At 56.6% G+C, this 23,772-nt stretch overlaps 1 protein-coding gene across 1 annotated transcript in view; it reads right to left on the bottom strand.

The window, feature by feature from the left end:
• Positions 1-23,772, bottom strand: part of LOC120589351 (bifunctional heparan sulfate N-deacetylase/N-sulfotransferase 4-like) — a 145,919-nt gene that overhangs the window by 13,317 nt on the left and 108,830 nt on the right. Inside the window, exons 5-6 of the mRNA XM_039846914.1 lie at positions 12,963-13,145; positions 2,883-2,979 (exon numbers count right to left, since the gene is read on the bottom strand). Of these exons, the coding sequence (XP_039702848.1) occupies positions 2,883-2,979; positions 12,963-13,145 (280 nt within the window). The remainder of the gene's footprint in view (positions 1-2,882; positions 2,980-12,962; positions 13,146-23,772) is intronic.

Consider the following 23,772-nt stretch of genomic DNA (forward strand, 5'->3'; position numbering starts at 1 on the left):
GCTTCGGTGCCCACAGCGTGATCTGCCACCAAGCCGAGCAGAGGCGGGAGCGGGCGGGGCAGGCGGGGCCCATCCAAGGCCATGGGCCGGGGCGGGCTGGGGGGGGTGGGTACTCACGCAGCACGGGCGCCCCGCGAGACACGGGAGGGCGCCGATTAACAAACGCCCCGAGGAGACGGAATTACTGATTAAAAACGAACAGATATGGAATCGAATTGTATCGACTCCGTAAAGAGTCTAAGGAGTCGCAGCTGGTTAAGGACTGAGCTAGAGGCCGGGGCGCCGGGCGGGACGGCCACCTCGAACGCGCCGACAGCGACACGTGAGGCCGGCGGTTTTGCAGAACCGATCCGATCTCTCCTGACAACCACGGAAGTTCAAAACGAGGCACCGGGAGGAGAGGACAGGGCCGTCCCCGGAGGCGGCGGAGTCAGACAGGCGCCTCGCGAACACCTTCTAGGACGGGACCTACACGGAAGTGTTTGGCTGGCGATGAGAGTGAGCGTGTCTGTGTGCGTGTGTGTGTATGTGTGTATATATTTGTCTGTGTGTGTGCGTGTATGTCTGTGTGTGTCTGTGTGTGTGTGCGTGTCTCTGTGTGTCTGTGTATGTGTGTGTCTGTGTGTGTCTGTGTGTGTCTGTGTGTGTATTGAGAGAGGGACAAAGAGAGAGAATGAGACGAGGAGATTTTTGAGACACACAGGAGCTGAGGACAGGGACGGGTGAGCCCCTGAGATGCTGAGAGCAGACGGCCCCCCGGCAAAGCGAAGGTAAGGAGCGTTTCTGAACCGTCGCTGCAGAAGAAAGGCCTTCGTACCCTCGCTCAGCGCACGTGGGAACGTCACTCGTCTGCTGGCCGCAGAATGGCCCCCGGGCAGCAGGGGTCAGTGCGTTCGGGGCCCCTCCATGCTGCCAGGAGCAGGCGGGCCGCCGGAGCCTGGGACAGGGAGCAGGAGCGAACCCTTCGCCAGGGAAAGGGGCTCCTCAACGGCGTGATCACGCACTCTGGGCCCTGGCACCCAGCGTGTGACTTCACTGTCCCCTGTGTCCCTGCCCCGCACACACGCTAGATTTTATCTGGCGTCCGGTGTAAACGCTTTGAGGAGGACGCGGAATGGCCTGGCACCTTGGAAGGGTGCCCCGACACGCGGTCAGCTCCCGGACTGAGCTCACGGGCGAGCGGGGCCCAGGAAGCCGGCATGGACATGTCGCCGGGCTGTGGGAGGCCGGGGGATGAGCAGGCTTTGCAGTTACCGCAGGACGTTCGCCCTGCGGGGAATTCCTCACCTCCCTAACCCCCGCCCCCACCTCCCCGTGTCGAAATGTGGCTGGCATCGTGACCTGGCCTCTCTGCCCGTGGGCCCCCAGGACTCAGCGCCGGATGGGCTAGCCCGTCCCTCCTCTCCTGCCTGCGGGTCTGGGAGCCACCGACAGCCCAGCCGACTGCGAGGGGGTATGGGTCACATCTGTGTTGTTTGCAGACAGCAGGGTATGGAGGCCGGTTCCTTGCACTTCCTTGTGCCCGTCCTCGGGCATGACGGCCTCTGACAGAGCCGTCCTGCCAGCTGGAGCAACAAGGGGGACAGGGGAGGGCCCTGGACGGCCAGGACGGAAGGGCCGTGGGAAGCGTCCCAGCCATGGCCACATCAGAAAGCATTCTCTGAGCGTGTGGCACGCTAGCATCTGATCTCTTTATTTTTAACTTGTTCTGGGGAAAGTCACAGCCCGGCTGAAAGTCTTATCGTTTCCGTCCGTGTAGGTCAAATACTAAAATCTAAAGGTGTGTCACTGTCTTCATAAACACCAACAAGGACAAAACTAGATTGATATCTACCGGCCCGCAGTTTTCTAGCGGAACTAAGAAGTGATGCCATCCAGGGACGAAAGGTCGCAGCAGCGCCTTTAAGCTCAGTGTGTGACGTGAGTGTGCAACGTGGGGCCGCTCTGTGCCGTCAGCAGAGTTAGCCGTCCAGAGTTGGCACAGGGGGTGGGCCTGGCAGGAAATTAATGCACGTCGGAAACGACCACGGAAGAGATCGATCTGAAAATGCGTGCTGATTTTCCCTCCCCAGTCCGCACGTTACTGCGGTAATACAATTTACATTCTTGGAGGAAGAAGAGATTTCAACAAACAATGCCTGATAGTCTGGAGAGTTCGCCCACGACCCCAAAAAAGATCTTCTCGCCCATATTACAAATCCCCTCCCGGGGCCGGGCTGATTTACTGTTAACGGCTCGTCCGTGTTATGCTTTGCGCATTCACTGGTGAAAATGTTTCTCGTCGAAGGAGTGAATTCAAAATATGCAGCTCAATAAAAACTTTAATTAATCAGGACATGAGCAAAGTGTATAAAACTGCCACGTATTGAAGAAAGTGTAAAATATTCTAATTGGAAGTGTCATCGCGTTGGTGAAATACTCTCAGTCTTGTTTAGCACATTCTCACACACTGGTCCTCCGCAGAGTACCCAGGGAAAGAATGCCCGATGACCCTCTGGGTGTCAGGAAACTCGTCCCAACCACATTTATGCCTAATGATTATTCAAACACACACGCTCGGAGAGTTGGAATCTAGCTATAGCACTTGTAAAAGACAAGTGAACTGACCAGTTAGTTAGGCAAAGCCATAAAAAGGAGAAATTAAAAATCGGATATCAGAACCAGGACATACGGCCTCAAAGTTGTCAAACATTTGACGTCTGTTCGCTAGTTTTAAAATCTATAGTTAAAGGTTTAGCCCTTACGTCTGGTTTGCAGGCGGGGCTGGGGACGTCTGAGGGGTGTGGCCAGGGTGACAGAGAGGAACTGGGATGCAGACAGTGGCCCCCGTCACACGGCGAAAACAAACACAGCCCGCGAGCGGCACGGGCGGAGGTCCGTACCTGTTTTCTGGGGCCCGATGATGAGGAACTTCGGTAAGTGGTCGCACGTTTTCTCCCTGGACCAGATGTCCTTGTGCCGTTTGTCATCGCAGGGGTTCTGCAAGGAGGAAGCGTAATGAGGCCGGCGGTGCTACCGTGGGCGGCCGGGTTCACGCCTGGCCGGGGACTGGGGCAGGTCCAGCTCGCGGATGCCCGGTGGCTCTGGACACAGTGGCCCTTCCCCTCCAGCCAGTCTCCCCTGTTCTCGTCCTGTCCCGCATCCAACTCAGTTCCACCGCCCAGAAGCCACCCTCTCCCCCGATCTGTGCTCCCACCCGTGCCCCTCGGCCTTGACCTCTCTGACCCTGGTCTGGCCACACTCTCTGGGTCATCTATGCTCCGCCCACATTGGCTCCGCTTCCTCCCTGGGGGCTGCAAGGCCATCCTGGAACCCAGCCCCACTGGCCTTGCTGACCCCACAGCGTGGCCCTGCCCCGTCAGCCAATCGCACGCAGGCCAAGGGCCGGGTCCCTCCCCCTGTCCTGTCTCTCAGGCCGCACCTGGAACCGCGCAGGGGTCACTGCGGGACGGCTGCGGCGAGGAAAGACCAGACGCACAACTCCATGGTCCAGCGTCATCCCCGTCGCAACCCCGTCCTGCTCCCCAGTGCGTGCCGTGTCACCCGAATCACGGCACTTTGAGAATTAAAGGGGCCTTTAAATGCAAACGATGCCGTTTTTGAAAGATTTATCGACTGGCGAATTGACCGTGTTATACTGGTAACATAAATTATAATTATCTTCAAAAACCACTTTCATAAATCAAATTCTTTCTAAAAAACATATGTTGGGCATTAAAACAATGATAATGTTTTATCCAAATATTTAAAATGACATAAGACGGCTGATCATTTACGGTTCCTATTTATGGACCTTAATCAGTTCTTTCTGTAACACCTCGTCACCAAAGTCCCTCTGAAGAATGGCTGTTTTTGGTATGATCTCACTGTTTCATTTTTCCAGAAAACTGCCGGCAATCCTCTTCAGAGTTGCTTTATGGTCAATAAATTTGAAATGTTGACATTTTCAATCAACTCTTCTCTGTAGGTCAGTATGTTTTTAACTGGAGAAATACTTTATCGGTTTGAGGTACGTGCAGATTAAATTCTGTCAAATTGGAAGATACTTCCAATTCTAATTTTTTCAATATTGAAATGTCTAACTATTAGAGACTGAATTTTTACACTTGTGTTCATTTAAAGTCTTTTCTTTTGACAAATATTTTTCGAGATAAAACTTGTCAAATAAGTTGTCTTTAATTGTGATTCTTTTGACCATTTTGTCAAATACCGGTTTCGCACGATCATAAATTTCTCAGTAATGTTTCATTTTAGCTCAGAACATAACTTATCTCATTAAAAATAGGGGACTGTCAGGACACGCTTACTGCAGCTGAACTTCCCAAGTTCAACTAAAGAATGCCAGAGTAAACCCTCCATTTCATCCGAATTCTCGCTCTTTAATTTGTTTAGTCTCCTCCCTTCTCGTTTCGAAGCTTTCTTTACTTTCAAAGATGGCAAAAAGCACTAAAAAAAGAAAAATATGATTTAAATATATTTTTCTTCAAAATAACATTTTTCTCAAAAATAACTTTCAAAGCCAATTCTCCTCAGGGTCATTATCCAGACGGACAGGCCCTGGCTCATCTCACACTCTAGGACTTGGCGCTGGCCTGTCGAGCTGGTGACATGATGGTGGCTGGACCCGGCAGGTGACAGGTGACAGGTGGGGGGAGCCTTGGCAGGCACACGCACTCAGAGGCCTGGGATAAAGCAGCGAAGCTCCGGGGGTGCCCCCCGGTGGCCAGCAGCCCTCAGAGTCCAGTGCTGGAGCAGCCCCACGACCGCTTCCAGGCCCAGGGCGCTAGGCGGCTCCTTGGGTTTCGTTGCTCTGTGTCACTGACTGGTGACAGGAAGCTGCTGATAGTTTTGAGTGGAACCGGAACGGCAAGCTGCCTGCAGGAGGTGAGCCTGAGGTGCCAGCCGCCCTGCCTGGGGCCACTGTCACAGCAGGCCCAGGGCCCGGTGGCCCGGCTTGCAACCGGTACAGCTTCGGGCCGGCGGGGCCCACGTGCGTCCTCGGCTTGCGCACTCCTGGCGGGCAGGCCCGTCATGGCGACTGGCGACCGCGCCGTGGAGCCAGGGGCCAAGGGGCTGAGGGGCCGAGGGGCCGAGGGGCTGAGGGGCCGAGGGGCGGCCGGGCAGGCGCAGTGAGCGCGCACTCGCGGGCGCGGCGGGGTTTGAAACGCGCTGGGATGCGAACTGCGTGGACGTTTTCCCCCGAACCCCTAAGAAAACCCTGTCCCCCACACCCCTCTCTCTGCCCCATGCCACCCCACGCAGGCCTGTCCTTGCTGAATTTCCGTCATCGCTTTAGATCATACACAGACCCCCTCCCCCCCCGCACCCCGTCACCATTTCCGCTTCCTCGGCTGGATGTCGGGGACAGGGTGACAGGGTGACAGGGCGACAGTCGCTGCGCCCGCGCTCCTGGAGCTTCTCCGCACGTGACCAGGGACGCACCTGGGGCAGGTGTTCCGTTTGTTAGCCGCTCTCTTCCCGCCTCGCAAAGGCAGGTGAGCCGGGGCAGGGGTCGGCCAGCGTCACGCTGAAAGTCAGTCTTTCCCAGACTGTTCCTGGTGCGACATGCGCAGTGGGCCACCGAGCTTCTTCACTGCCGGCACTTCCTTGCCATTCAAATGTCCCCATGCAAAACGGGCGAAATAACGCCTTCCCAGGACAGGTGGCTTCAACTTAACACTCGAGAAGACTTTCCTTTGACTGAACACGTCCCGTTTTCTCGGAGTCCAGAGTCACTTCTGAACTTTCCCAGAAAATGCCAGCAGGAGCCAATCACCAAGTACAACGCGGAGGCCGCAGCACTCGCTGTCCCAAACGTTGTCACCAGGTGTCCAGTTCACGCTCCTTCACTGTGCCCTGTGCCCGGCGTGCAGCCAGTGGCACCTGTCAGCCTCGGGCCAGGCAGACGGTGTCTCCGTGACCGCGGTCCTGCCCGTTTGCCCTTTAGCGCTGTCTGATGCTGCTTCTGCCTCTTTTCTTGGCTCGTTCCTGTCTCTTAATGACCCCTTCGTTACCAGGTATTTGCGTTCCCAAGTTTGTATTCCGAAAGGTTTGTTTAGACTCGCCTGCTCTGAATTTCCTTCTACTGTCTAAATATTTGACTAACGGCTGACATAATACCTCACTTTTGTTGATCCCCTTTCTATACATTCCAGGCGTCTGCTTGACGTAGATTATTTCTAATCCTCAGAGCGACCTGGCAAGGCAGGTATCATTATCTCTTCTTTCCAGCTGAGGAAGCGGAGATGCAAGGTGTTCTGTTTAGGCCTTGCTGAAGGTCACACGGCAAATGGGTTGCAGATTTGGACTCCAAAGCTGAGGTTGTCTCCACAGTTAAATTGTGTGCATGTGCATGTGCGTGTGCGTGTGTGTGTGTGAGAGAGAGAGAGAGCGAGAGAGAGAGAAGAGTATTTCTGGCAAAGATTATGAGTCAAAGTGTCTTCCCAAGAAAAAGCAAAGCGTTTTCCTGCACTTTCATACTTTGCTCCGCTGCTATTCTCAAGTACAAAGCAATTGTGTCTCTTTTCATTTTCAGCCTCTGATTGCTCCCTGGATATCTGAAACTGCTGGAAACAGTAACTTTAAGTATCTAGCACTATAGATACGTTGAAACCTTGGAAAAAATGGTTAAAAGCGCTTGGGCTCTGGCCGTAGTGCTGGCTACATGGCTGAGGCGATGCAGGTGCCGTGTGCACACGTGTTGACCCGGTGAGCGCTGACTTTGACATAGACGTGACAAAGGTGAAGAGACAGTTTCCTGAGCGGATGACGCGGACTCAGGAGGGCAGTGAGTTCTGGCGGGACCGTGTCATTTAAGGCTACGAGCAGCCCTATTTTTCCTCTCAAGTAAAATAAAAACCTCAAACTCACGATGAGGCGAAAAACGTGTATTTTTTTAAAAAAATCATACCGCTTATCCTGAAGTTTGTCTTTTCAGAGAACACAGACGTGAAAATACCTTCTGCTCTCATTAGATCTAGTCATTTTAACCTATCTCGCCTCTTCTCTACTGAAAACCTGCTTTGCTCATTGTCTCTCCACACCCGTCACTGACAAGGACACCGTGAACCATCAGTTAGAGACCGATCGCCCCCCCCAGGCCATGCGCCAGTGCCAGAGAGCCAGGGCGGAGCGAGGCCTTCACGGCGGCACTCGGAGCGCCCTGCGCCCCTGCGACATGATTTTGCGGTTACGAGAGCTGAGAGGGCTCTGGGCCGCTCGTCACCCCTCTGCCCGCCCGGCTGCTCTGCTCCCGCTGTGGCAAGGGCGACGTGAGGGAAGCTGCCATCTGCTTCCGTTCTCGACATTTTCCTGCCTCCCGTTGGGCTGCATCGTCTTAACCTTCCTCCTGCTCGTGAAGTTCGCCTTGTACACGTCTTTAAACAAGACCCTTTCCCACGTCCGCGTGATTCAGGCTGCTGACGTCCGATTTTTTATCTCCCCATGTCATTTAAGGCGAACGCAATCGGGTTCGCTGACGAGGGACTTCGGCAGGCCGGGGAGCTTTGTTCTCAGCCCCTCCATCAGCCAGTCTGCGTGGAGACGTGGGGTGCCTCCCCCCCAACCCCCGCTGGCCTGCTGCGACCCTGCCGTCCGCCTGCCAGCCCCGAGCCCCGCAGGGGTGCTCCCTCTCCTCGCAGCACTGAGCCTGACTCCTGCTCGAGTGTTTCTGCCCACGTCCCGGGTGACAGACGGCAGCAGGACGAGAGGGAGACCAGGCAGGAGGTGGGCCGACCCCGCGAAGGGGCGCAGGCTGCGTCTGCAGGAGCCGAGCAGGGCAGCTGAGGACGGGACGCTGTGGCCGGCGCTCATTTGTGGGGTCGCCGGAGTCAATGGCGGGTCACACCCCCTGAACTGCAGAGGAGCAGAAACGTGGCCCCTGGGGTGGCCCCGAGGAGGAGGGGCTGTGGCTCTGTGCAGTCCCTGTGACAGACCCGTGGCTCTGCTTTAAACGCAAAGCACCTCTGACTCACCCTCATGACCTGTGCTCCCACGTTTGCTCAAACCAAGCGAAGGTGCTGGCGTGTCCCCAAGTTTGCTCTGCTGCCGTGAGCATGTTCGGAGGGCGCCCGCCTCTGCTGCTCTGGCTCTGTGGGCGTCTTGTCGGGGGACGTAGGTCGCCCACTCAGGAACAGAGGCTGCATTTAAAAATTCTTATCGCTAGGTCGGTCACTGAGGTGCGACAGGAAAGTCAGCAGACGTCTCTGCGGGGCACACGGTCATCTCGGTTTCTTAGCCGCTGTGACCCTCGGATCGGGTGCTCTAAGCACATTTACTTTGCGGTGATTTTGATTCAGAAAGCGTCGAAGCGTTGCGGCATTTCATTTGACTGTATTTTATTGTTTTACATTTTACTTGACTTTGTGGCGCAATCTACAAGTCGCCTCCCCGGGACGAAGCCGCAGCAGGTTATTTCTGTGGGGACTTTGACACCTGACGGGATCATCTATGCACCTGACTGGCAGGAGAAGGGAAATCCACGATGCGTGTCACCGCTTCTGGATGTCGCGAAGTCTGACGGCTTCGTCTAGCGGAGACGGCCAGGTGCTTCGCTGTAAACCTGAGAACGGGAACCGGGCGGACTCGTCCCCACACCGGGCAGCGTTCTCGGGACTTTAAATAGACCGCCCTGAGTTCGGAAGAGGAACGTGACGTAAACTCGAATCGCGCTTCGGAGAAAACACGTGCGTAACGATGGAGTCCCTGCCTCTGTGCCGCTGTCCACGGAGCGGTGACGAGCGCCCCAGCCATGGCCCGGGACAGGCCGCAGGGTGACCACGGGGGCGGAAACGAAGCGTCACGGAGCACCGCGCGGCCGCAGGGCGAGGCGCGGGCCGTCTCCGCTCCTCAGGGCCTCGCCACGGTTTCCTCCACGGGTCCGCGGAGGGGCTCGCTTCGTCACGGCCGCGAGGCTCGTCCGCGGCGGCCCCCGCCGTGGCTCCGTCATCGTCCCCTGTCAGCTCCCCCGTCCTCGCTGTCCCCGGAAAAGGCCGCTGGTGTGGCCTCCGCCCGCCAGCACCTGTTTCCTTAATCACTTCCCTCCCACCCCTGGAACCTGCAGACAGTCGCCTGTCGTTACGCTCGGCCCTGGTGGCTTTCACGCTCCCCGAGCGACCGGCCTGCTCCCTGCTGTCACGTGAGGACCGTGGGCCGCATTTGCGCATGGCACTCTGCTTGGGCTCGCTCGCTCGTGTGGTCCTCACGGGTCCTGACGACAGCCGTGGAGACGCCGCGCTGGCCCCAGGTACTGATGTGAGCGAGCGCTGTTTCACCCGCCAGGGTCTGCGTGAGCTGGCGTGTGACAGGCTCAGTGTCTGCAGCACCGTATGGCACGTGCGACCGGAGAGCCATAAATAAGGCAGGGTGGACAAGAGAGGGCCACGGATGAGGACAGAGCCACAGCGTCACCAGGCGCTGTCACGGGCTGTAACGGCCACGAGCATGAAAGTGTCCCACAGGCACGTCCAGGGGACGCAGCCCCTCTGAAGCAGCCTCGCCGTTTTGCCCACAGAGGACCAATGACAGAGCTGCTCGCCCCACGCGTAGGGCTTCCACGTGGCTGTGGCTGGAGGCCCTGGTCCCGTGCGCTTCAGTCCCGAGCATCCCTAAAAAGCCGGTGATGCAGAACGAGACATTGCAGCTCACGGGGCGACATCCGCTTCTCTAGAATGAGTAGGTGGGCTGGGTGACCCTCGCTTCTGCTGCAGCTCTTGCAGTGCATGACTCTGTCCCTTCTACAGACACACGGTGATACTCATGGAAATGCGCGTGTCAAGAGCCTTGAGATTCGTTTGTGCCACAGATATTCAAATCTCGGCATTTCTGAGCTGGCGTTGGACGAGTTCACGGCCAGAATCAACAAAGGCGTGACCCCTGGAGCTCGGCACCCTGCTCTCTCCATTCCCACTTTGATCCTGGTGACACGGGCAGGGAGACAAAGGCTGCACACCGTGCTCCCCCGGTGGGCCGGCCGGAGGCTTGTCGATAGTCGGACTGCGGTGACTCGGGGGAGCCCCGCCTGAGGCCGAGCTTCTCCCACGGCTTCAGGGAGCGTGGGGAGCCTGACCCTCCCACTGCCCCTCGCTGTGGTTCTGTTTCCCTAATAAGAGTCAAAAAAAAAAAAAGAGGAAACTATTCTTTCAAGCTTCACAGTGACAATTCTCCCAAAACAAAGGGGACATGCGTTCACAGGAACCCATGACGGTCACTTTAAGACCCCCACGCTCAGGGACTCGACCGGGAGGGCACGCTCAGGAAGGGCGCCCCCTGCGTCCTCACGGGCACGGCGGTGGGGGGTCCCGTGCCCTGCGCGTGGCACCAGCCACGCTGTCCGCTGACACTCATGTTGCACTTTTTAATTAGGTGACAAAGCCGTCTCACGTGCATGGCGGTTGGTGCTAATGAAAATTTACATAGAGAACGAAAGGAAATCGAACGATGTGAAGAGCACTGTTTTGCACGTTTCCTTTTTATTCATGGTAATAAAAACGTGTGAATTGAAAATCCGAAGAAAAACGACAGTTGATGCAGTTTTTAAAAGTGGACTACGCCAAGTAAGAAGGCACGCCGACAAACACAGAGGCCTGGACAGCGACGTCGCTGCCCGAGACTGGCGGCCACGTGGACGAGCCTGCGCCACCTGTCTGTAGGGCCGGGGTGACGGGCCAGAATCGCTGAATTAGAGCGGATTGTGCTGCTCTGTTTTTACGGAGTTGAGTTTGTATCGCCTGAAGGACACCACGGCCGCGCCTCCAGCCGTGACTGTCGCTCTTCTGAATGCAAATAGGACAAGAGCAGAACCCCTGGGCGGCGGGGGCGGGGTCAGACCGGAGGGCACTGCACGCTTGACCTTCGCCCGGTCTCCTGCAGCTTCTGGACCCCGCTTGCGATGGAGACTCGCCGGATTTGCCAGCCGTCGTCAGCATCTCTGCGCCCGACCGGTCCCGTCTGGAACGTCACCGCGTCTCCTCCCCGTTGTCCTCTGAAGTGTGCGAGACCGAAGGGCACTTTCGCTCATGGAACCCGTGTGCAAATTTATTCTTCAGTCAAAAGACACTTACAAGCGATAGAACTCACGGGATAAAATGGGAGTCTTTCGATGGCCATTTACTCTTATGTGTTACTTAAATTCTCAATAAGCTATATTGTGATAGTATATGCAAAAATTTCTAAACCTCTATGACAGCAACAAGAATTCGTGAATGCTGAAGCTTTTTCTGATTGATTCTATCATTTGTGAAGACACTCCCAGGAACTGTCAGCACGTGGAAACCTATCTCTGTCTGTATACGTTCTGATGCTTCCGAGGTGACATGGTCCCCTAAGGAATAGTTCTATTTTCTGCATCTCATTTCCATTTGCACCCCCAATCAACGAGCCCAGTATTTCATATTTAACAGTCAATCAATATTTAGAATCATCACGCTGACCAAATCATATTGGAGCTGGCATATCTTTGATCATATTCACTCCTTAACACATAAACAGCATCACGAATGTTGAAATGTCAACAAATACAATTCTTTATTTTAAAACCTCACACAGTATTAAGAAACACAGATTCTACATTAATTTTTTTTTCTAAAGGAAAAGGGACGCTTGGGGCCATTGACTCCTTTTCTGTCAGCCGTCTGCAACCTTCGTTAGGCTGGCTACTTTTTCTTGTTACTACACCCTGAATGACGGATGCCTCATAAAGAAACGTGTGAGAACAGAATTCATTTACTCTTAATGACATCAATTTTATAAGTGTGTGAGCACTTCTGAGTGACGGCCATTTTACGGGACACAACGCTTCGCCTTGGTGAAATTCAGCGTCTACTTGGTGTGACTATATTCACCCCGCACACCACTCGAGCTATGCTTTTAGCTATTTATCTACCTGGCGTACACGGCGGCCAAGCGACCTGCTGGAAGCGTCACATGATCGGAGCGCACAGTCCCGTGGAAACGTAGAAGGCCAGGGCGGCTGAGCAAACCACGAGAATCGCGTGACCTAATGTGGCAGCCGCTGTCAACACGCACTTTGCAACGTGAAGGCGAGTGACTCGGACAGGCCAGGCCTCCCCGGCTTGAGAGGGAGGCTATGTTTCGTCCCCCTGTGCAGCTCGCCTTCTCACGCACGCGTGACGCTCGGTGAACACAGGCGGGCGGGGTCCCACCCTGTTCACAGGGCAGCCGTGGCGGGAATTAGGGAGCACAGAGAGACGCGGGCCCTGAGGGCGGGGAGGGCCGGTGAGGAGCCCGCTTCACGGGGGCTCTGTGGGGTGCGGGCGCTGCTCTGCCCACTACCTGGCCGGTGCTATCTGACCCGCTGTCCGACCCGCCGTCTGGTGCCCCGGGAACCAGGGCGCAGGGACCCCACGAGGCAGGGAGTGTGCGTGCCCTGCACGGGGCCTTGCGGCTCCCGCAGGCACCGAGCTGTTCGGGAGGGCGGCTGGCACCGAGCCGTCTTTGCCCACCAATTAGGCTCGGTGGCAGATTGGCCGGGCCCAACGGAACTGGGAGGCAGAGCAGGGACAGACGGTGCGAGCGCGGGGCGCAACGGCCTCCCTCATCCGCTCTGCGTTGTCTGCACCTGCTCCAGGGTCTAGGGGCAGGGCCTCAGGTCACGGTGGCACCGGTGCCCATCTCCCTGGAGACCCAGTGGCTGACCGTCTGGGGACTTGCAGAGCCCACGCTCAGCTTAGTCTGACCCAAGATGACCAGCTCGAGGTCGCCAGCCTAACGCATCCTGCACGCACACTCTCCCACCTGCCGGGCCGGCAAACAAAGTGGCAGCGAGCAAACAAGGCACAGACGCTCAACCACTGAGCACACCGCACACGTCCTGGGAGGGAAAGGGACCGCCGGGCAGAGGACGTGGGCCCTGCTAATCGCCATCTCCCTCGGAGGTCCCGACTCGGCCGGGCCGTGCTCACCAACTGCGCTCCCCACACCGTCCCCGGAGCCCCGCCAGTCACCTGCCACAGGGGGTCCCTCTGCTCCGGGAAGAGCTCGAAGTACTTGCGGGCCAGCTGCACGGGGGGCAGCGTCTGCAGGCGCAGGTTGGTGCAGCTGTGCACGAAGTCGGCCAGGTGCACGAAGGTGTACGGCCCCAGACGGTCATTGCCGTAGTTGGACAGGTGCGTCATGAAAACGCTGATCTGAAAGGGAAGCAGAACCGCTCCGAGAGTTAGATGCCAAGACGCCGCGACGCCGTCAAGCGCGGCGTCGGTCAGGAGCCTCGGCCACTACCGCTGCCCGCAGCCCCTTTGATCGCTATGAGCTGGGGTCAATGGATCGATCGTGTCTCCCCCCTACCCCCTGCGGGCAGCTGGAGCTGGAACCCCAGAGTGACCGTATTCAGACTGAGGGCCTTTAGGGAGGTGAGTGTTGTTAGACGAGGTCGCAGGGTGGGGCTCCGATCTGGCAGGACCGGTGTCCTTCGGAGAAGAGGGTGAGTGTGTCCCCCCTGCCCCCCACTCCTCCCCCTCACACACACAGCGCACGGAGAAGCCCAGCGAGGACACAGCCGGACGGAGGAGACGCCTCACCAGAAAATGAGTTTGCGGAGCCTCGGCCCCGGGTCCGGCCCCCAGAGGTTTGCTGTTTAAGCCCCGAGTCTGTGGCACCGTGTCAGGGCAGCTTGTGCTGGGTGCCCTTAGCGGCGGGGACACACTCCTGCCTCGTGCTCCCCCTGGGTGCCGAGCGGGGCCTCTGGGGAACCAGCCGCAGTGGGGACGCGGGGGGTGGGGAGTGGGGCTCGGGCTCGGCTTCCTCCTCAGCATCCCGGGATCGCGTGAATGGCACCTAGGACGCCTGCAGCGCTGACCGTGAGCTGGGCGAGAGCCTAAGCCCTTCCCGACGACGTGGCGAGACCCTCGCAGGGACCGCAGAAGGGAGGGCAGCCACTGTCCTCTCTCACACGGGGACGCCCAGGCCCCGCCTCCAGTCAGCGGCGTGGAATTTGAAACTTGTCAGCTTGCTTCCCAAACGCGACACAGGACAAACCTGGCAGCTTCTCCCATATAATAAAATTATATAGAGAGAGCTGGACACCAACGGTTTTTTTCCTTTCGCCTTTTTGAAAATAAAAGACAAAGAATATCTGTCTGTCGGAGAAAGGGGAAAATCCGCGGAAGGATTATCTTGCAACTCAAAGGTCTCCTTTTTTCCTCTTAAATTGGAATGACGGAAGAGAAATTATTTTGGGGCTCCTAGGTGACAGTTTCTCAGACAATGAATCATAGCATTGGAGAGGGATATTACTGCGAGGCTGGAAGGTTATCTCTGAAGGCAATGTCCCTCTCCTGGTGTTTCCAGCCCATTTGTGTCCCTGGGGGGTGGTCAAAGCTCTTTATTCTAAAGGTCAAAAAAGAGAAAGGTTTTTCTAAAAAATATTCGTTACATAGCTGTTTAGATGGAAATTTAAATTAAACCCCCAACTGCTACTTAATACAATGCTCTTACCTGAGATTCACGTGCAGTCAGGGTGACAGGCTCAGGGCGCCTACGTTCTAAGTCTCTCATCCTCTCATTGGCCATTTTCCCTCCTGATCACCGTTTTTCTTTTTCTTTTTCAAACAGGAAGTGCTCTCTCGACAAAACTTAATTACAGAGCTTCTAGAACATACCATAGTACCAGGAGCTGATGACCATAAAATCGCAATGGTTGTCATGAAAACTGTATTATCACCACAAAGTAATTTGCATTAGATCCCAATAACTACGCATTTATCTCGCGCCGCCGCTGTAATTAAGAAATAAGCCAGTGTAAGTGGCGCGCTTCGCGGTGATTTTAGTTTCTCGGGACTGAAATTATCACGAAAAACCAGGCTGCAGGCTGAACTCCGGAAGAAGGGTAATAATGTCCTAGAAATGTACCACTCGCCCTCTAGCGTCATTATTCTGAGATGGAAATTTAAGGCACATTTCATCTAAACTCGGACAAAATGATGAATAAAAATACTACTTGGAGAAAAATATTAATCGAAGGTTATTTTTATATCGCGAGCAGGTGTACATGATCGTTGCATTAGCGTATTAACATAATGCTGGTTTTTTTAGGATACAGAATGATCATTTTTTAAATTTATTAAATGTATTAAGGTGACATTGGTTAATGAAATTACATAGGTTTCGAATGTACGATTCAGTAATACGTCATAGGCACGTGGCATCGTGTGTTCGCCTCCCAAAGTCACACCTCCTTCCCTTACACGACGCTTTTAAAGGCTTTGTGCCGATTCATTCTGTTGTCTACCCAGAATTCCCTTCCGGGAACAGCCTGGTTTTGTGCAGGGGGCGTAAACTCACTGCAGGGCAAACGGAGGGCGCGCCTCGGAAAGAACGTGGCGTGTGGGGGTGTTAGGGTTCCCCGCAGAGCAGCGTCAGCCCTCGGAGGTCCCTGGGCTGGGAATAAAGTCGGGCACTGTGGGCACAACTGTGGCAGTCACGGCTGTGCGGGCCGCGTGCACACGCCGCCCTGGGTGCGGACAGCTGAGCCGGGGGCCGAGGACGGCCCCTGGGCGCGGACAGTCGGGGGACCCGGGGCATCACCAGCCCCGCAGGCATGGCGCGGGGTGGGCTGGATCGCTGAGTGCACCTGCTATGCTTGTTTAAAACAGACGGAACTGGAACCGGTTCCGGGTGCGGGAGGGCCAGACGGACGAGGGGCTGCAGCGCGAGTCCGGGCGTCAAAGCTGTGCGTGCGGCCATGCGTTCCGGTACCGCGTGATTCTGCGTCCCCGTGCCGTGCTTCATGCGAACCGTGCTGTGTGACCCTGCGTCCCCGTGCCGCGCTCCGTGTGTCCCCGTGCCGTGCTCCGTGCGAACTGTGCTGTGTGACCCTGCGTCCCCGTGCCGCGCTCCGTGTGTCCCCGTGCCGTGTGGCCGTGTCCCCGGGACCGCGCGGCGCCCCACAGCTGCTCTGCATTCGTGCGCATGCATCGACCCCTCTTGCGCACGTGAGAGGCCCCCTCGGGGTCCCCGGGGCACCTCCGACGACAGGTGTGGCGCACGGCGTTCACGTCTCTGCCGCAGGGTCCGTCACGCGTCAGTTCGCCTCGCGGGCAGCGCTGGCCCGCGCCCGGGTCCCGGGACGGGTATAGGAGCGGGGGACCGAGCGCTGACAGCAGCAGGCTGTCCGGGGTCCCCGTCTGGGGCCACGGCCTCTATCGCCCCGTCTCGGAGCCCCACCCACGTCCCTGTCCTCGTGCAACGTTCTCGGCTCCACTGTGACCGGACTGAACCCGGTCTGAATTCTCCGCTCCCCGGTGTGGAGCTACAGCCCTGAGCCTGAAGGCACCTAGGGTCCGATGACCCCTTCGCAACGTGACCCGCGATTTCCCAGTGACAGGCGCAAGGCGCCCCAAACGTGGGGGGATCGTTGCCTGCGGCGCAAACCTGCGAAATGGAAAAGGGGCTTTAAACACAGTGACGTGTGAACCTTGAAAGTGGGGTGGTCAGCGAAAGGGAGCGAAGCCTGCGGACAATCCCTTGACGAGGGGTGAAGCGTTGCCGCAGGGACAGACGGGGTCGGGCGGTGCGAATGCGGGCGGGTGGCCACCTTCACGGATCTCGCAGGGCGCACGATCGACGGTTTTGTGAGTTCTGCTTTGCCTCTTGTGACGTTGCTAATGTACAACGTGTAAGAGGATGGAAAAGGAACAATAAAAACAAAGGCCTACTTTCATCCGCCAAAGGAAGCGCCCAGGCGCCGAGCTGAGCCGAGCCCTTTCAGACCGCCAAGACCAGAAGAGTCTCCTTGCTTTACCTACTCGTAGGACACACACGATGTCACTGTCGTTGTGTGGATGTGATCCCCACAGCCAGAATACCAAATACGGTCTCTTAAATTGGAATTCGAAATCATTTTTAGAGCATTTTTACTTAAAGTACACATTAAATATTCGGAAATAGCACCTTTAGGAATGAAATCACGAGGAGTCAGACGCACAGGGAGAAACACGTGGTTACAACGGAGGTGCGTAGAAACGGCAGCTTCGCAGAGTGAGGAGACGCCCGCTCCGGCCGCAGCACCCGCTTCGGGGCTCAGCATCGGTATTAGCAGTCGGTTTGTTTTTGCCTCTGTGGCCCCGCCAGCCTGCCCCTCTCAGCCTAAGTCCATTGTGTTTAAAAATATGTCCATTAGCTTGTTAAGTTATTGATTAGGCTTTTAGTTCTCATAAAACGCGAGGATGGACGGAGCCTCTGATGGGCTCCGGCTTTCCACGCATGTTTTTCCATAAAAAGTTTACTTTATTCTGAATACAGGCTGGAACCACGCGAGAGGAACTCAGAGTTGGACTCTGCTCGATTTAACGTTGCCACTTTGAATTCGGGACACGTCTAGATCCAGACACACGGGGGGTACCGATCACAGGCAATGACTGCAGGCACCCCAAGTACCGGCTCTTCTGTAAACCTGGGCGAACCCTTATCTACATTCTCAGACACCCCGCGCCGAGGGCATCTGCCGCGCCCCGTGCCCACACTGTGCTGCCTCTCCGTCTCAAGTGCCATCCTCGGCTTGGGCGTCGCTAATGAGACGCAGCACTTTCTTGGTCGAAGATGTAACAAATTGGATGGTTGGTTAAAGGCTGATCTTAACGCCTTCGTCGCTGGCCCCTAATGTTAATGAACGTGTGTACGTTGGCCACGTGGTTTTACGTTCGCTCTGTTGCATTGCTCACCGGGGTACCAGGAAGCCGCCGTAATGTAGACACGGAGATGAAGTTGGCAGGGTCCCAGGGGTCTCTGTGAGGTGGTGTGGGGGCCCCGTGCTGGGAGCCGGTGCTGCCGCAGGCCGGGGTTCTGCCAGCGGCCCCAGCACCGGGCCGGTCCGACTGCCTCTGCTTTCTCTCCATCACTTTAGTCACCGGGCAGGTTCTATTTGTAACGATCTTAAGTTAAAACCAAGAGCATTTCACTGTGCACTTTTTGTAGATTGGTCCCACGTAAAATTTCGTTTACGTATTTTAAATGGTTAAACCAGAAAAAAGTTGGTCACGTGTATACCAGAGTAGAAATCACTAATTTTGACACCTAATACGTGAAGCTGTTTTATCGACCTCATGTTCTTTCTTAATAAATGCAAATTTTATCCCCTGGAATCACCTCTGACGGCTGCAGTTAAAAATCAGTACGGGAGGAGACTGTTAAAGGGAATCTTTTGTTTCCTTTCAGAAAGTGCCACGAGTGGATTTCAGAAACAGACGCTAGTCGAGGCTGCAGCGCCCGAGCTGGGGTCACCTGTCGGTCCCGTGCGTCCAGGTCACAGAGCACTGCCAGCCCCCCTTCCCGATACCCCTCGTGTCGCCTGTCCCCCAGCCCTGGTTGGGAAGGAGCCCCTGGAGTCCGGCCTCTCTGCTGCTGCTGTGTCCGGGGGTGTCATGAGACGCCTGGCACCCACCCACCGAATACAGACGGGCCCTTTGCCGACGCACACGCCGTTCGCTCCTGGATCCTTCCTCACACGCTGCAAACCCCCCACCCTCCCACCCCGAAAGCAGCGGCACCCGGCAGGAGGCGATGGACGGCTGAGGCAGCTGCGTGTTCGCGCTCCCTTTCCGCAGTCAGGCTGAGCGCACCGCGGTTCTGTTCTGCACCCCATCGTTTACTGGTGTCTCCATCTCCAGTCACGTTTGGTGCGTGAATCACTAACGCATCAGAGCTGTTTCGATTCGGGATGGGCTGCGGTGTCAACGCGGGTCTTCTGCATGAAGACGCGGGGTGGTGACCCTCCGAGCAGCTGTCCCCGTGAGCAGAACTTGCTCCCGGGGCGTTGAAAGGCGGCCGGCAACCCGGCCACGCCGTGCCACACGCGTCTGCGTCTCGTCTTCCTTGAGTCGTCATGTCGGAGCCCGGTCTGAGACGTGGCAGCAGCTGCCTCTCAGAAAACGCTGATTTCGACCAGCGACAAACCACTGCTCTCCTGGAGGGCTCAACCCTCCTCCTCCACAGAGCCGGCCGTGCAGCGAGGCCACACAGAAGTCTCCGACGTGCAAATGCACGATCGCAGGTGTGACCACGGGCGGCTCGGCTGCTGGGCAGAGGGAACGTGCCCACCGGTGACCCTGTCGGCTGCACTAGCGGCCCCAGAGCTCAGTGATTTTCAGGGAAGAAAATGTCATCTTCCTTCATTCAGACAATCAACCCTTTGACAAATGCGTGTTAAATGCCCGCTAAGCGCCTGCCAGACCACCGGGAATGGAGGTGTGACCGTGACTGTGTCATGCGCAGGTACTTAGGGTCAAGCGGGGTCCAGAAAAGAGCAGGCCGTACCACGAGGATGGCAGCGACCCTCCAGGAACCGAGCCGAAGACGCGAGACCGCGGGGCTGGGGAGCTCGGCAGAGGGGGCTGCTGAGGGACCGTGGGGACAGACCTCCAGGGCGTCGGCCGAGTGAGCTCAGCGGAGTGTGCAGCCCGCACGGCCGGAGGCTCAGCTGCGGGGAGCAGAGCGGGACAGCGGGAGCTGGGGCGGGACCTGGGGAGCCGCTGGCCAAAGCACCAGCTCCCGGTCACAAGGGGACGCGTCCCGGGGCCCGGCACCGCACAGTGTCGCGCGGCAGGCACGCTTGCGCGGTGCCGTGTACGCGTGTCGCACACCTGAACGTTGCTGAGAGAGTCGACAGGTGTCCTCACCACCAGAAACAATCGGCGGTTAGGCGAGGTGACGGGGGCTCGACCAGCTCCGCCGTGACGGTCGTGGTGGGGCGGACGTGCGTGGAATCACCACGCCGCGCGTCTCAGACTTACGCACTGTCACGTGTCATTACAGAGGGAAGATCCCGGACCTCTAGCGACCTGCGTGGGGTCGCGTGGGAGGGGCGAAAGGAGGGAGGTCGAGGTGGACACGGACGCTCTGGCTGGGTGACTCGGGGGAACCGGAACGACTCCCCTGAAATCGGGGAAAATGGAGCGAAGAGAACACAGGATCAGGAGAAGCGAGCTCTCCGGACCCGGACGGCGGCTGTGGGGAGCCAGACGGAGGCTTTGCCGCGGCCGCCCCAGGGCGTTCGCAGACCCGGCCGGCACGCTCCTGCCCCGTGCTGTGTGGGTCAGAGGCCAGCTCCAGATCTGAAGCGGGCCCACGGCGGACCCTTCTAGAATTGGGGGTTTTCCAGACGAAGGGCATGGAGAAAAAGTGGGACAAGGGATTTCTAAGTAATGATCGGAAGATGGGGCTTTCTGTACATTAGTGACATTTTCAATCTTGCAAAGAACGTTTTTATATTTTAAACGGCCCACACTGTGGCCACAGGGTGACTGTATTAGAAGCTACTTCTCCTTACAGTTTCTAGCAGGGAGCATTGAGAGGCATCTTTACCCCTGCAGAACTCACTACCCGCTCAAACGTCCACCAAGTCGTGTGACAGGTGACGACCGTGGAAGCGGGGCCGGGCCGTGTGTGTCCTTCTCAGAAGCAACAAACGGTCCAGGACTTTCTTACGCTGAAGCTCATTCTTCTCTCTCCTGCTTCAGAGCCCAATGACGGGAGGCTCGGTGGGAATGAGTTCCCGGCTGAGTCAAGTCAAAATAGAAGTTTTTCAAGCTTTCCTCTTGATCTAGTCCAGTTTTGCAGGGTAGGAACCATGAATTTCTTGTAGGACAAGGTGACACCAGAAGACACCAAGGCTTGAGTTATTCTGCAGATAACTGCGAAGAGGAACCCCCTTGAGCAAGGGGTCACCAAGGGCGCGAGGCTTCGTGAGGGGTGGGCTCCAACAGGGCCGAAGGAGCCGGGGAAGAGGTCGGGTGGCACTTGGATCTCCTACGTCCAGCCTCTGTGCTGTGGGAAATGGGCACTGGCCACCACTGCCGTGACTCCCGCTGAAGCCACCCGGGCCTCCTGGGAGGGGGCCTTCAGACGTCTGCCCCACAGGGCACACCGCAATGAGCTGGTGTTAACGGTGAATCGGCAGCTTATGAATACACTCAGCACAGGCAAGGAGAACCAGTGAGCTCGAAGAGCGAGAGAGAAACTTCTGGAATTGAAATGCGGTGAGAGAAAAATAATGAAAACAAAACAAAACGTCTGATAACTGCAGGACAATATCCAAAAGTGCACCAGGTGCATAACTGGAACACTGGAATGAGAGAGAACAAAGCAGGAAAGTCCCACGCCACAGATCCTGGACGCCAGAGAACGTCAAGCAGGACAAACACTGAACGGACAGACAAACCGCGCCTCGGAAGCCCGAGGAGCCCCCGTCCCCATGGACAGACACGCGGGCTGTGAACCACAGCGGACTCGCCATCAGCAACCACGCGGGCAAGAAGAGACGAGAATAAAATGCTCACGATGTGGAAGGACACACACCGCTAACCTGACAGTCTGTACTCAGCACAACCACCCTTCGAAAGTGAAGGGGAAATAGATACTTTAACAAACAAACACCGAAAAAGCTCTCTGCCAGGGGACCTGCCCTGAACAAAATGTCAAAAGCATCCGTTCGGGCAGAAGAAAAACGAGGTAGCTCAGGAACTCAGATCTACGTACAGAGAGGAACAGCGTTTGAAGAGATAAACAGAGGTAAATGAAAATCTCTTATTCTTCTCATTTTTAATTTGCTCTAAAAGATAACTGTGTACAGCAATAGTGAGAATGCATTGGGTAACTGGCACGTGTGAAAGCGACACGGATCGACTGTCATGGGAACGGGGGGGTTGTGAATACTGTTACAGGTACCTGTGCGACAGGTGAAGGAGTTATCTGGAGGCAGTCGAGTGCGTTAAAAATGTATATTGCAAACCCTAGGGCCATCCCTAAAAAAGAATTTTTAAAGAACTATAATCGATGTGCTAAGAGGAGACAAAATTAAGTCACATAAAATCTATTAAAACCAGTGAAGACAGAAAAAGGGGGGGGGTGAGCTAAGAGCAGATTCAATGAAGAGAAAAGAATCATACACAGTAGACGCTAATCCAACGACAGCAATAATTACGGCAACTGTAAACGGCCTGAAAACACCGTCAAAAGACAGAGATTGTCAGAATGGAGGAAAAAATAGAAAATAAAAACCGAGACGCAATGATACGTCGCGTGCAAAGTGATCGTAGACTCAAAGTGTGAAGACTCAGCTAAGGGTGGGGACGGCCCCGCCACGCTCACGCCCACGCCGCGAGCCGGGAGCCGGGGCCGGCCCGGCGAGGCGCAGGACGGGCTCTGCGTTCAGATGCGCGGCTTTCGACGTCGTGTGAATCTCACGGCTGGAAGCAACGCGGGGCGCCGGGGGCCGGCCAGGGGCTTCCCGCGCGCGTGGCGGGCTCCGTGCGGCCCTGCGAGGCTCTCCGTGAGCCCGCTGTGCCATCGCACGGGGTGCGGCAGCCCTCTCGTGGTTCACAGACGCTTGCCACCGTTAGACGCGTGCGCCCTGGGGCGGAGGTGAGGCTTATGTCGCACTGAACTGTGTTAGCCTGGGTCACATCAGCCCAGAACACTGATGCGAGTTACTGTTGAGAGAGACTGGCTCCTTCGAAAGCATGTGTTGTTTTTTTTTTTTTGGCCTCATTGTCATTTAGTAAGGGAGTCGTGCAAAGGGTGTGAATAGTCCTCCAGCTCCTGCCAAACGAAGCGCTCTGAATAAACCCTCTACCGAAACGTCACGGTTGCCAATAACACAACACGCATGGTGGTGTTTTAACACACGGGTCTGAAGTTTTGATTAAAGGGAACCAGACGGCTGGAACGAGCACGGTTTGGGGCCAACTCCACTTCGTGACGGCGCCTGTGCCGGGCTTTGTGATGTAACCGTCTCTGGGAACCGAAACGGTTTCTGTCCACTCGCCATCCCCGCCCGCCGTCTCTCCAGGTCTCCTTTCGCGCTCTATGACGCCCTCGTGGAGCTGCGGGTTTTGCCGGCCTCCGTATTTTTACGATTCTAGCAAAACGTTCTATAATTTCCAAGCTGTCGAACTGGACCTGCGTGCCAGCAGGCTGCATTTTCAGATCCATGCACAGCACTGTGAACGGAACCGCTCCTGCCCAGCGTGCCCTTCACGCCCAGCTGCCCCCTCGGTGTCCGTCTCAGCAGACCTCTGAGGTCTGAGTGTTAACCACGTGTCACCACCCGGCAGAGTGCTGTGGCCGAGCACAGCCTGCTCTGGCCGGTGAGAGTGGGGTCGCCCCGCTGGCTACTGTGGGGTGTCCCGGACTGTTTGGACCTGGCGACTCCGCACACAGCTGCAGTAAGACAAAGGAAGAGTCACAACGGAGATGTGGGGTCGGCGGAGCCGTCATTTTAAAAACGACACATCGTCTCGTAATTCAACACCTTCCATGTTCACGGCCCTTCCGCTCCCGAAACAGGAATTTATGTGCCTGGAAACTGGGCCTGTGTCTTAATGTGGCACCTCACGGAGCCCCCGCATTTTCACGACAGCGCGTCCTGCAGAAGAGCCAAGTGCCTTCTCGTCATCATCCTCAAAGAAAGGTCAAGGGGCGACGCGTGAATGGAATTTTTCTCTCGTCCGCGTGCCCATCTCGCTTTGCTACCGTAGCTTGGTTACTAACGGCTCCTTGCACCAGGCCGAGCCCCCGGAGCGGGGACGAGCCTCTGCATGTCTGCGCCTCACACGCCCCGCGGTGCCCGGTGACAGGCAGAGCAGCGACCGCCCCGCCGGGCGCAGGCAGAGGGCAGAGGCCGGCAGCGAGGCCGCCACAGAGCGGTCTGGGGCACGCGGGACAGGGCGGGGCGGCACTGGGCTGGGGGACGCCCCCCGTCGCTCTCTGCTCTCCGCAGGTGGCTGTGCTGCTTTTCCAAAGGCTTCAGACAAATTCTGCTGA

Source organism: Pteropus medius, unplaced genomic scaffold (assembly GCF_902729225.1).
Source record: "Pteropus medius unplaced genomic scaffold, Ma_sr-lr_union100, whole genome shotgun sequence".
Taxonomy (NCBI): Eukaryota; Metazoa; Chordata; class Mammalia; order Chiroptera; family Pteropodidae; genus Pteropus; species Pteropus medius.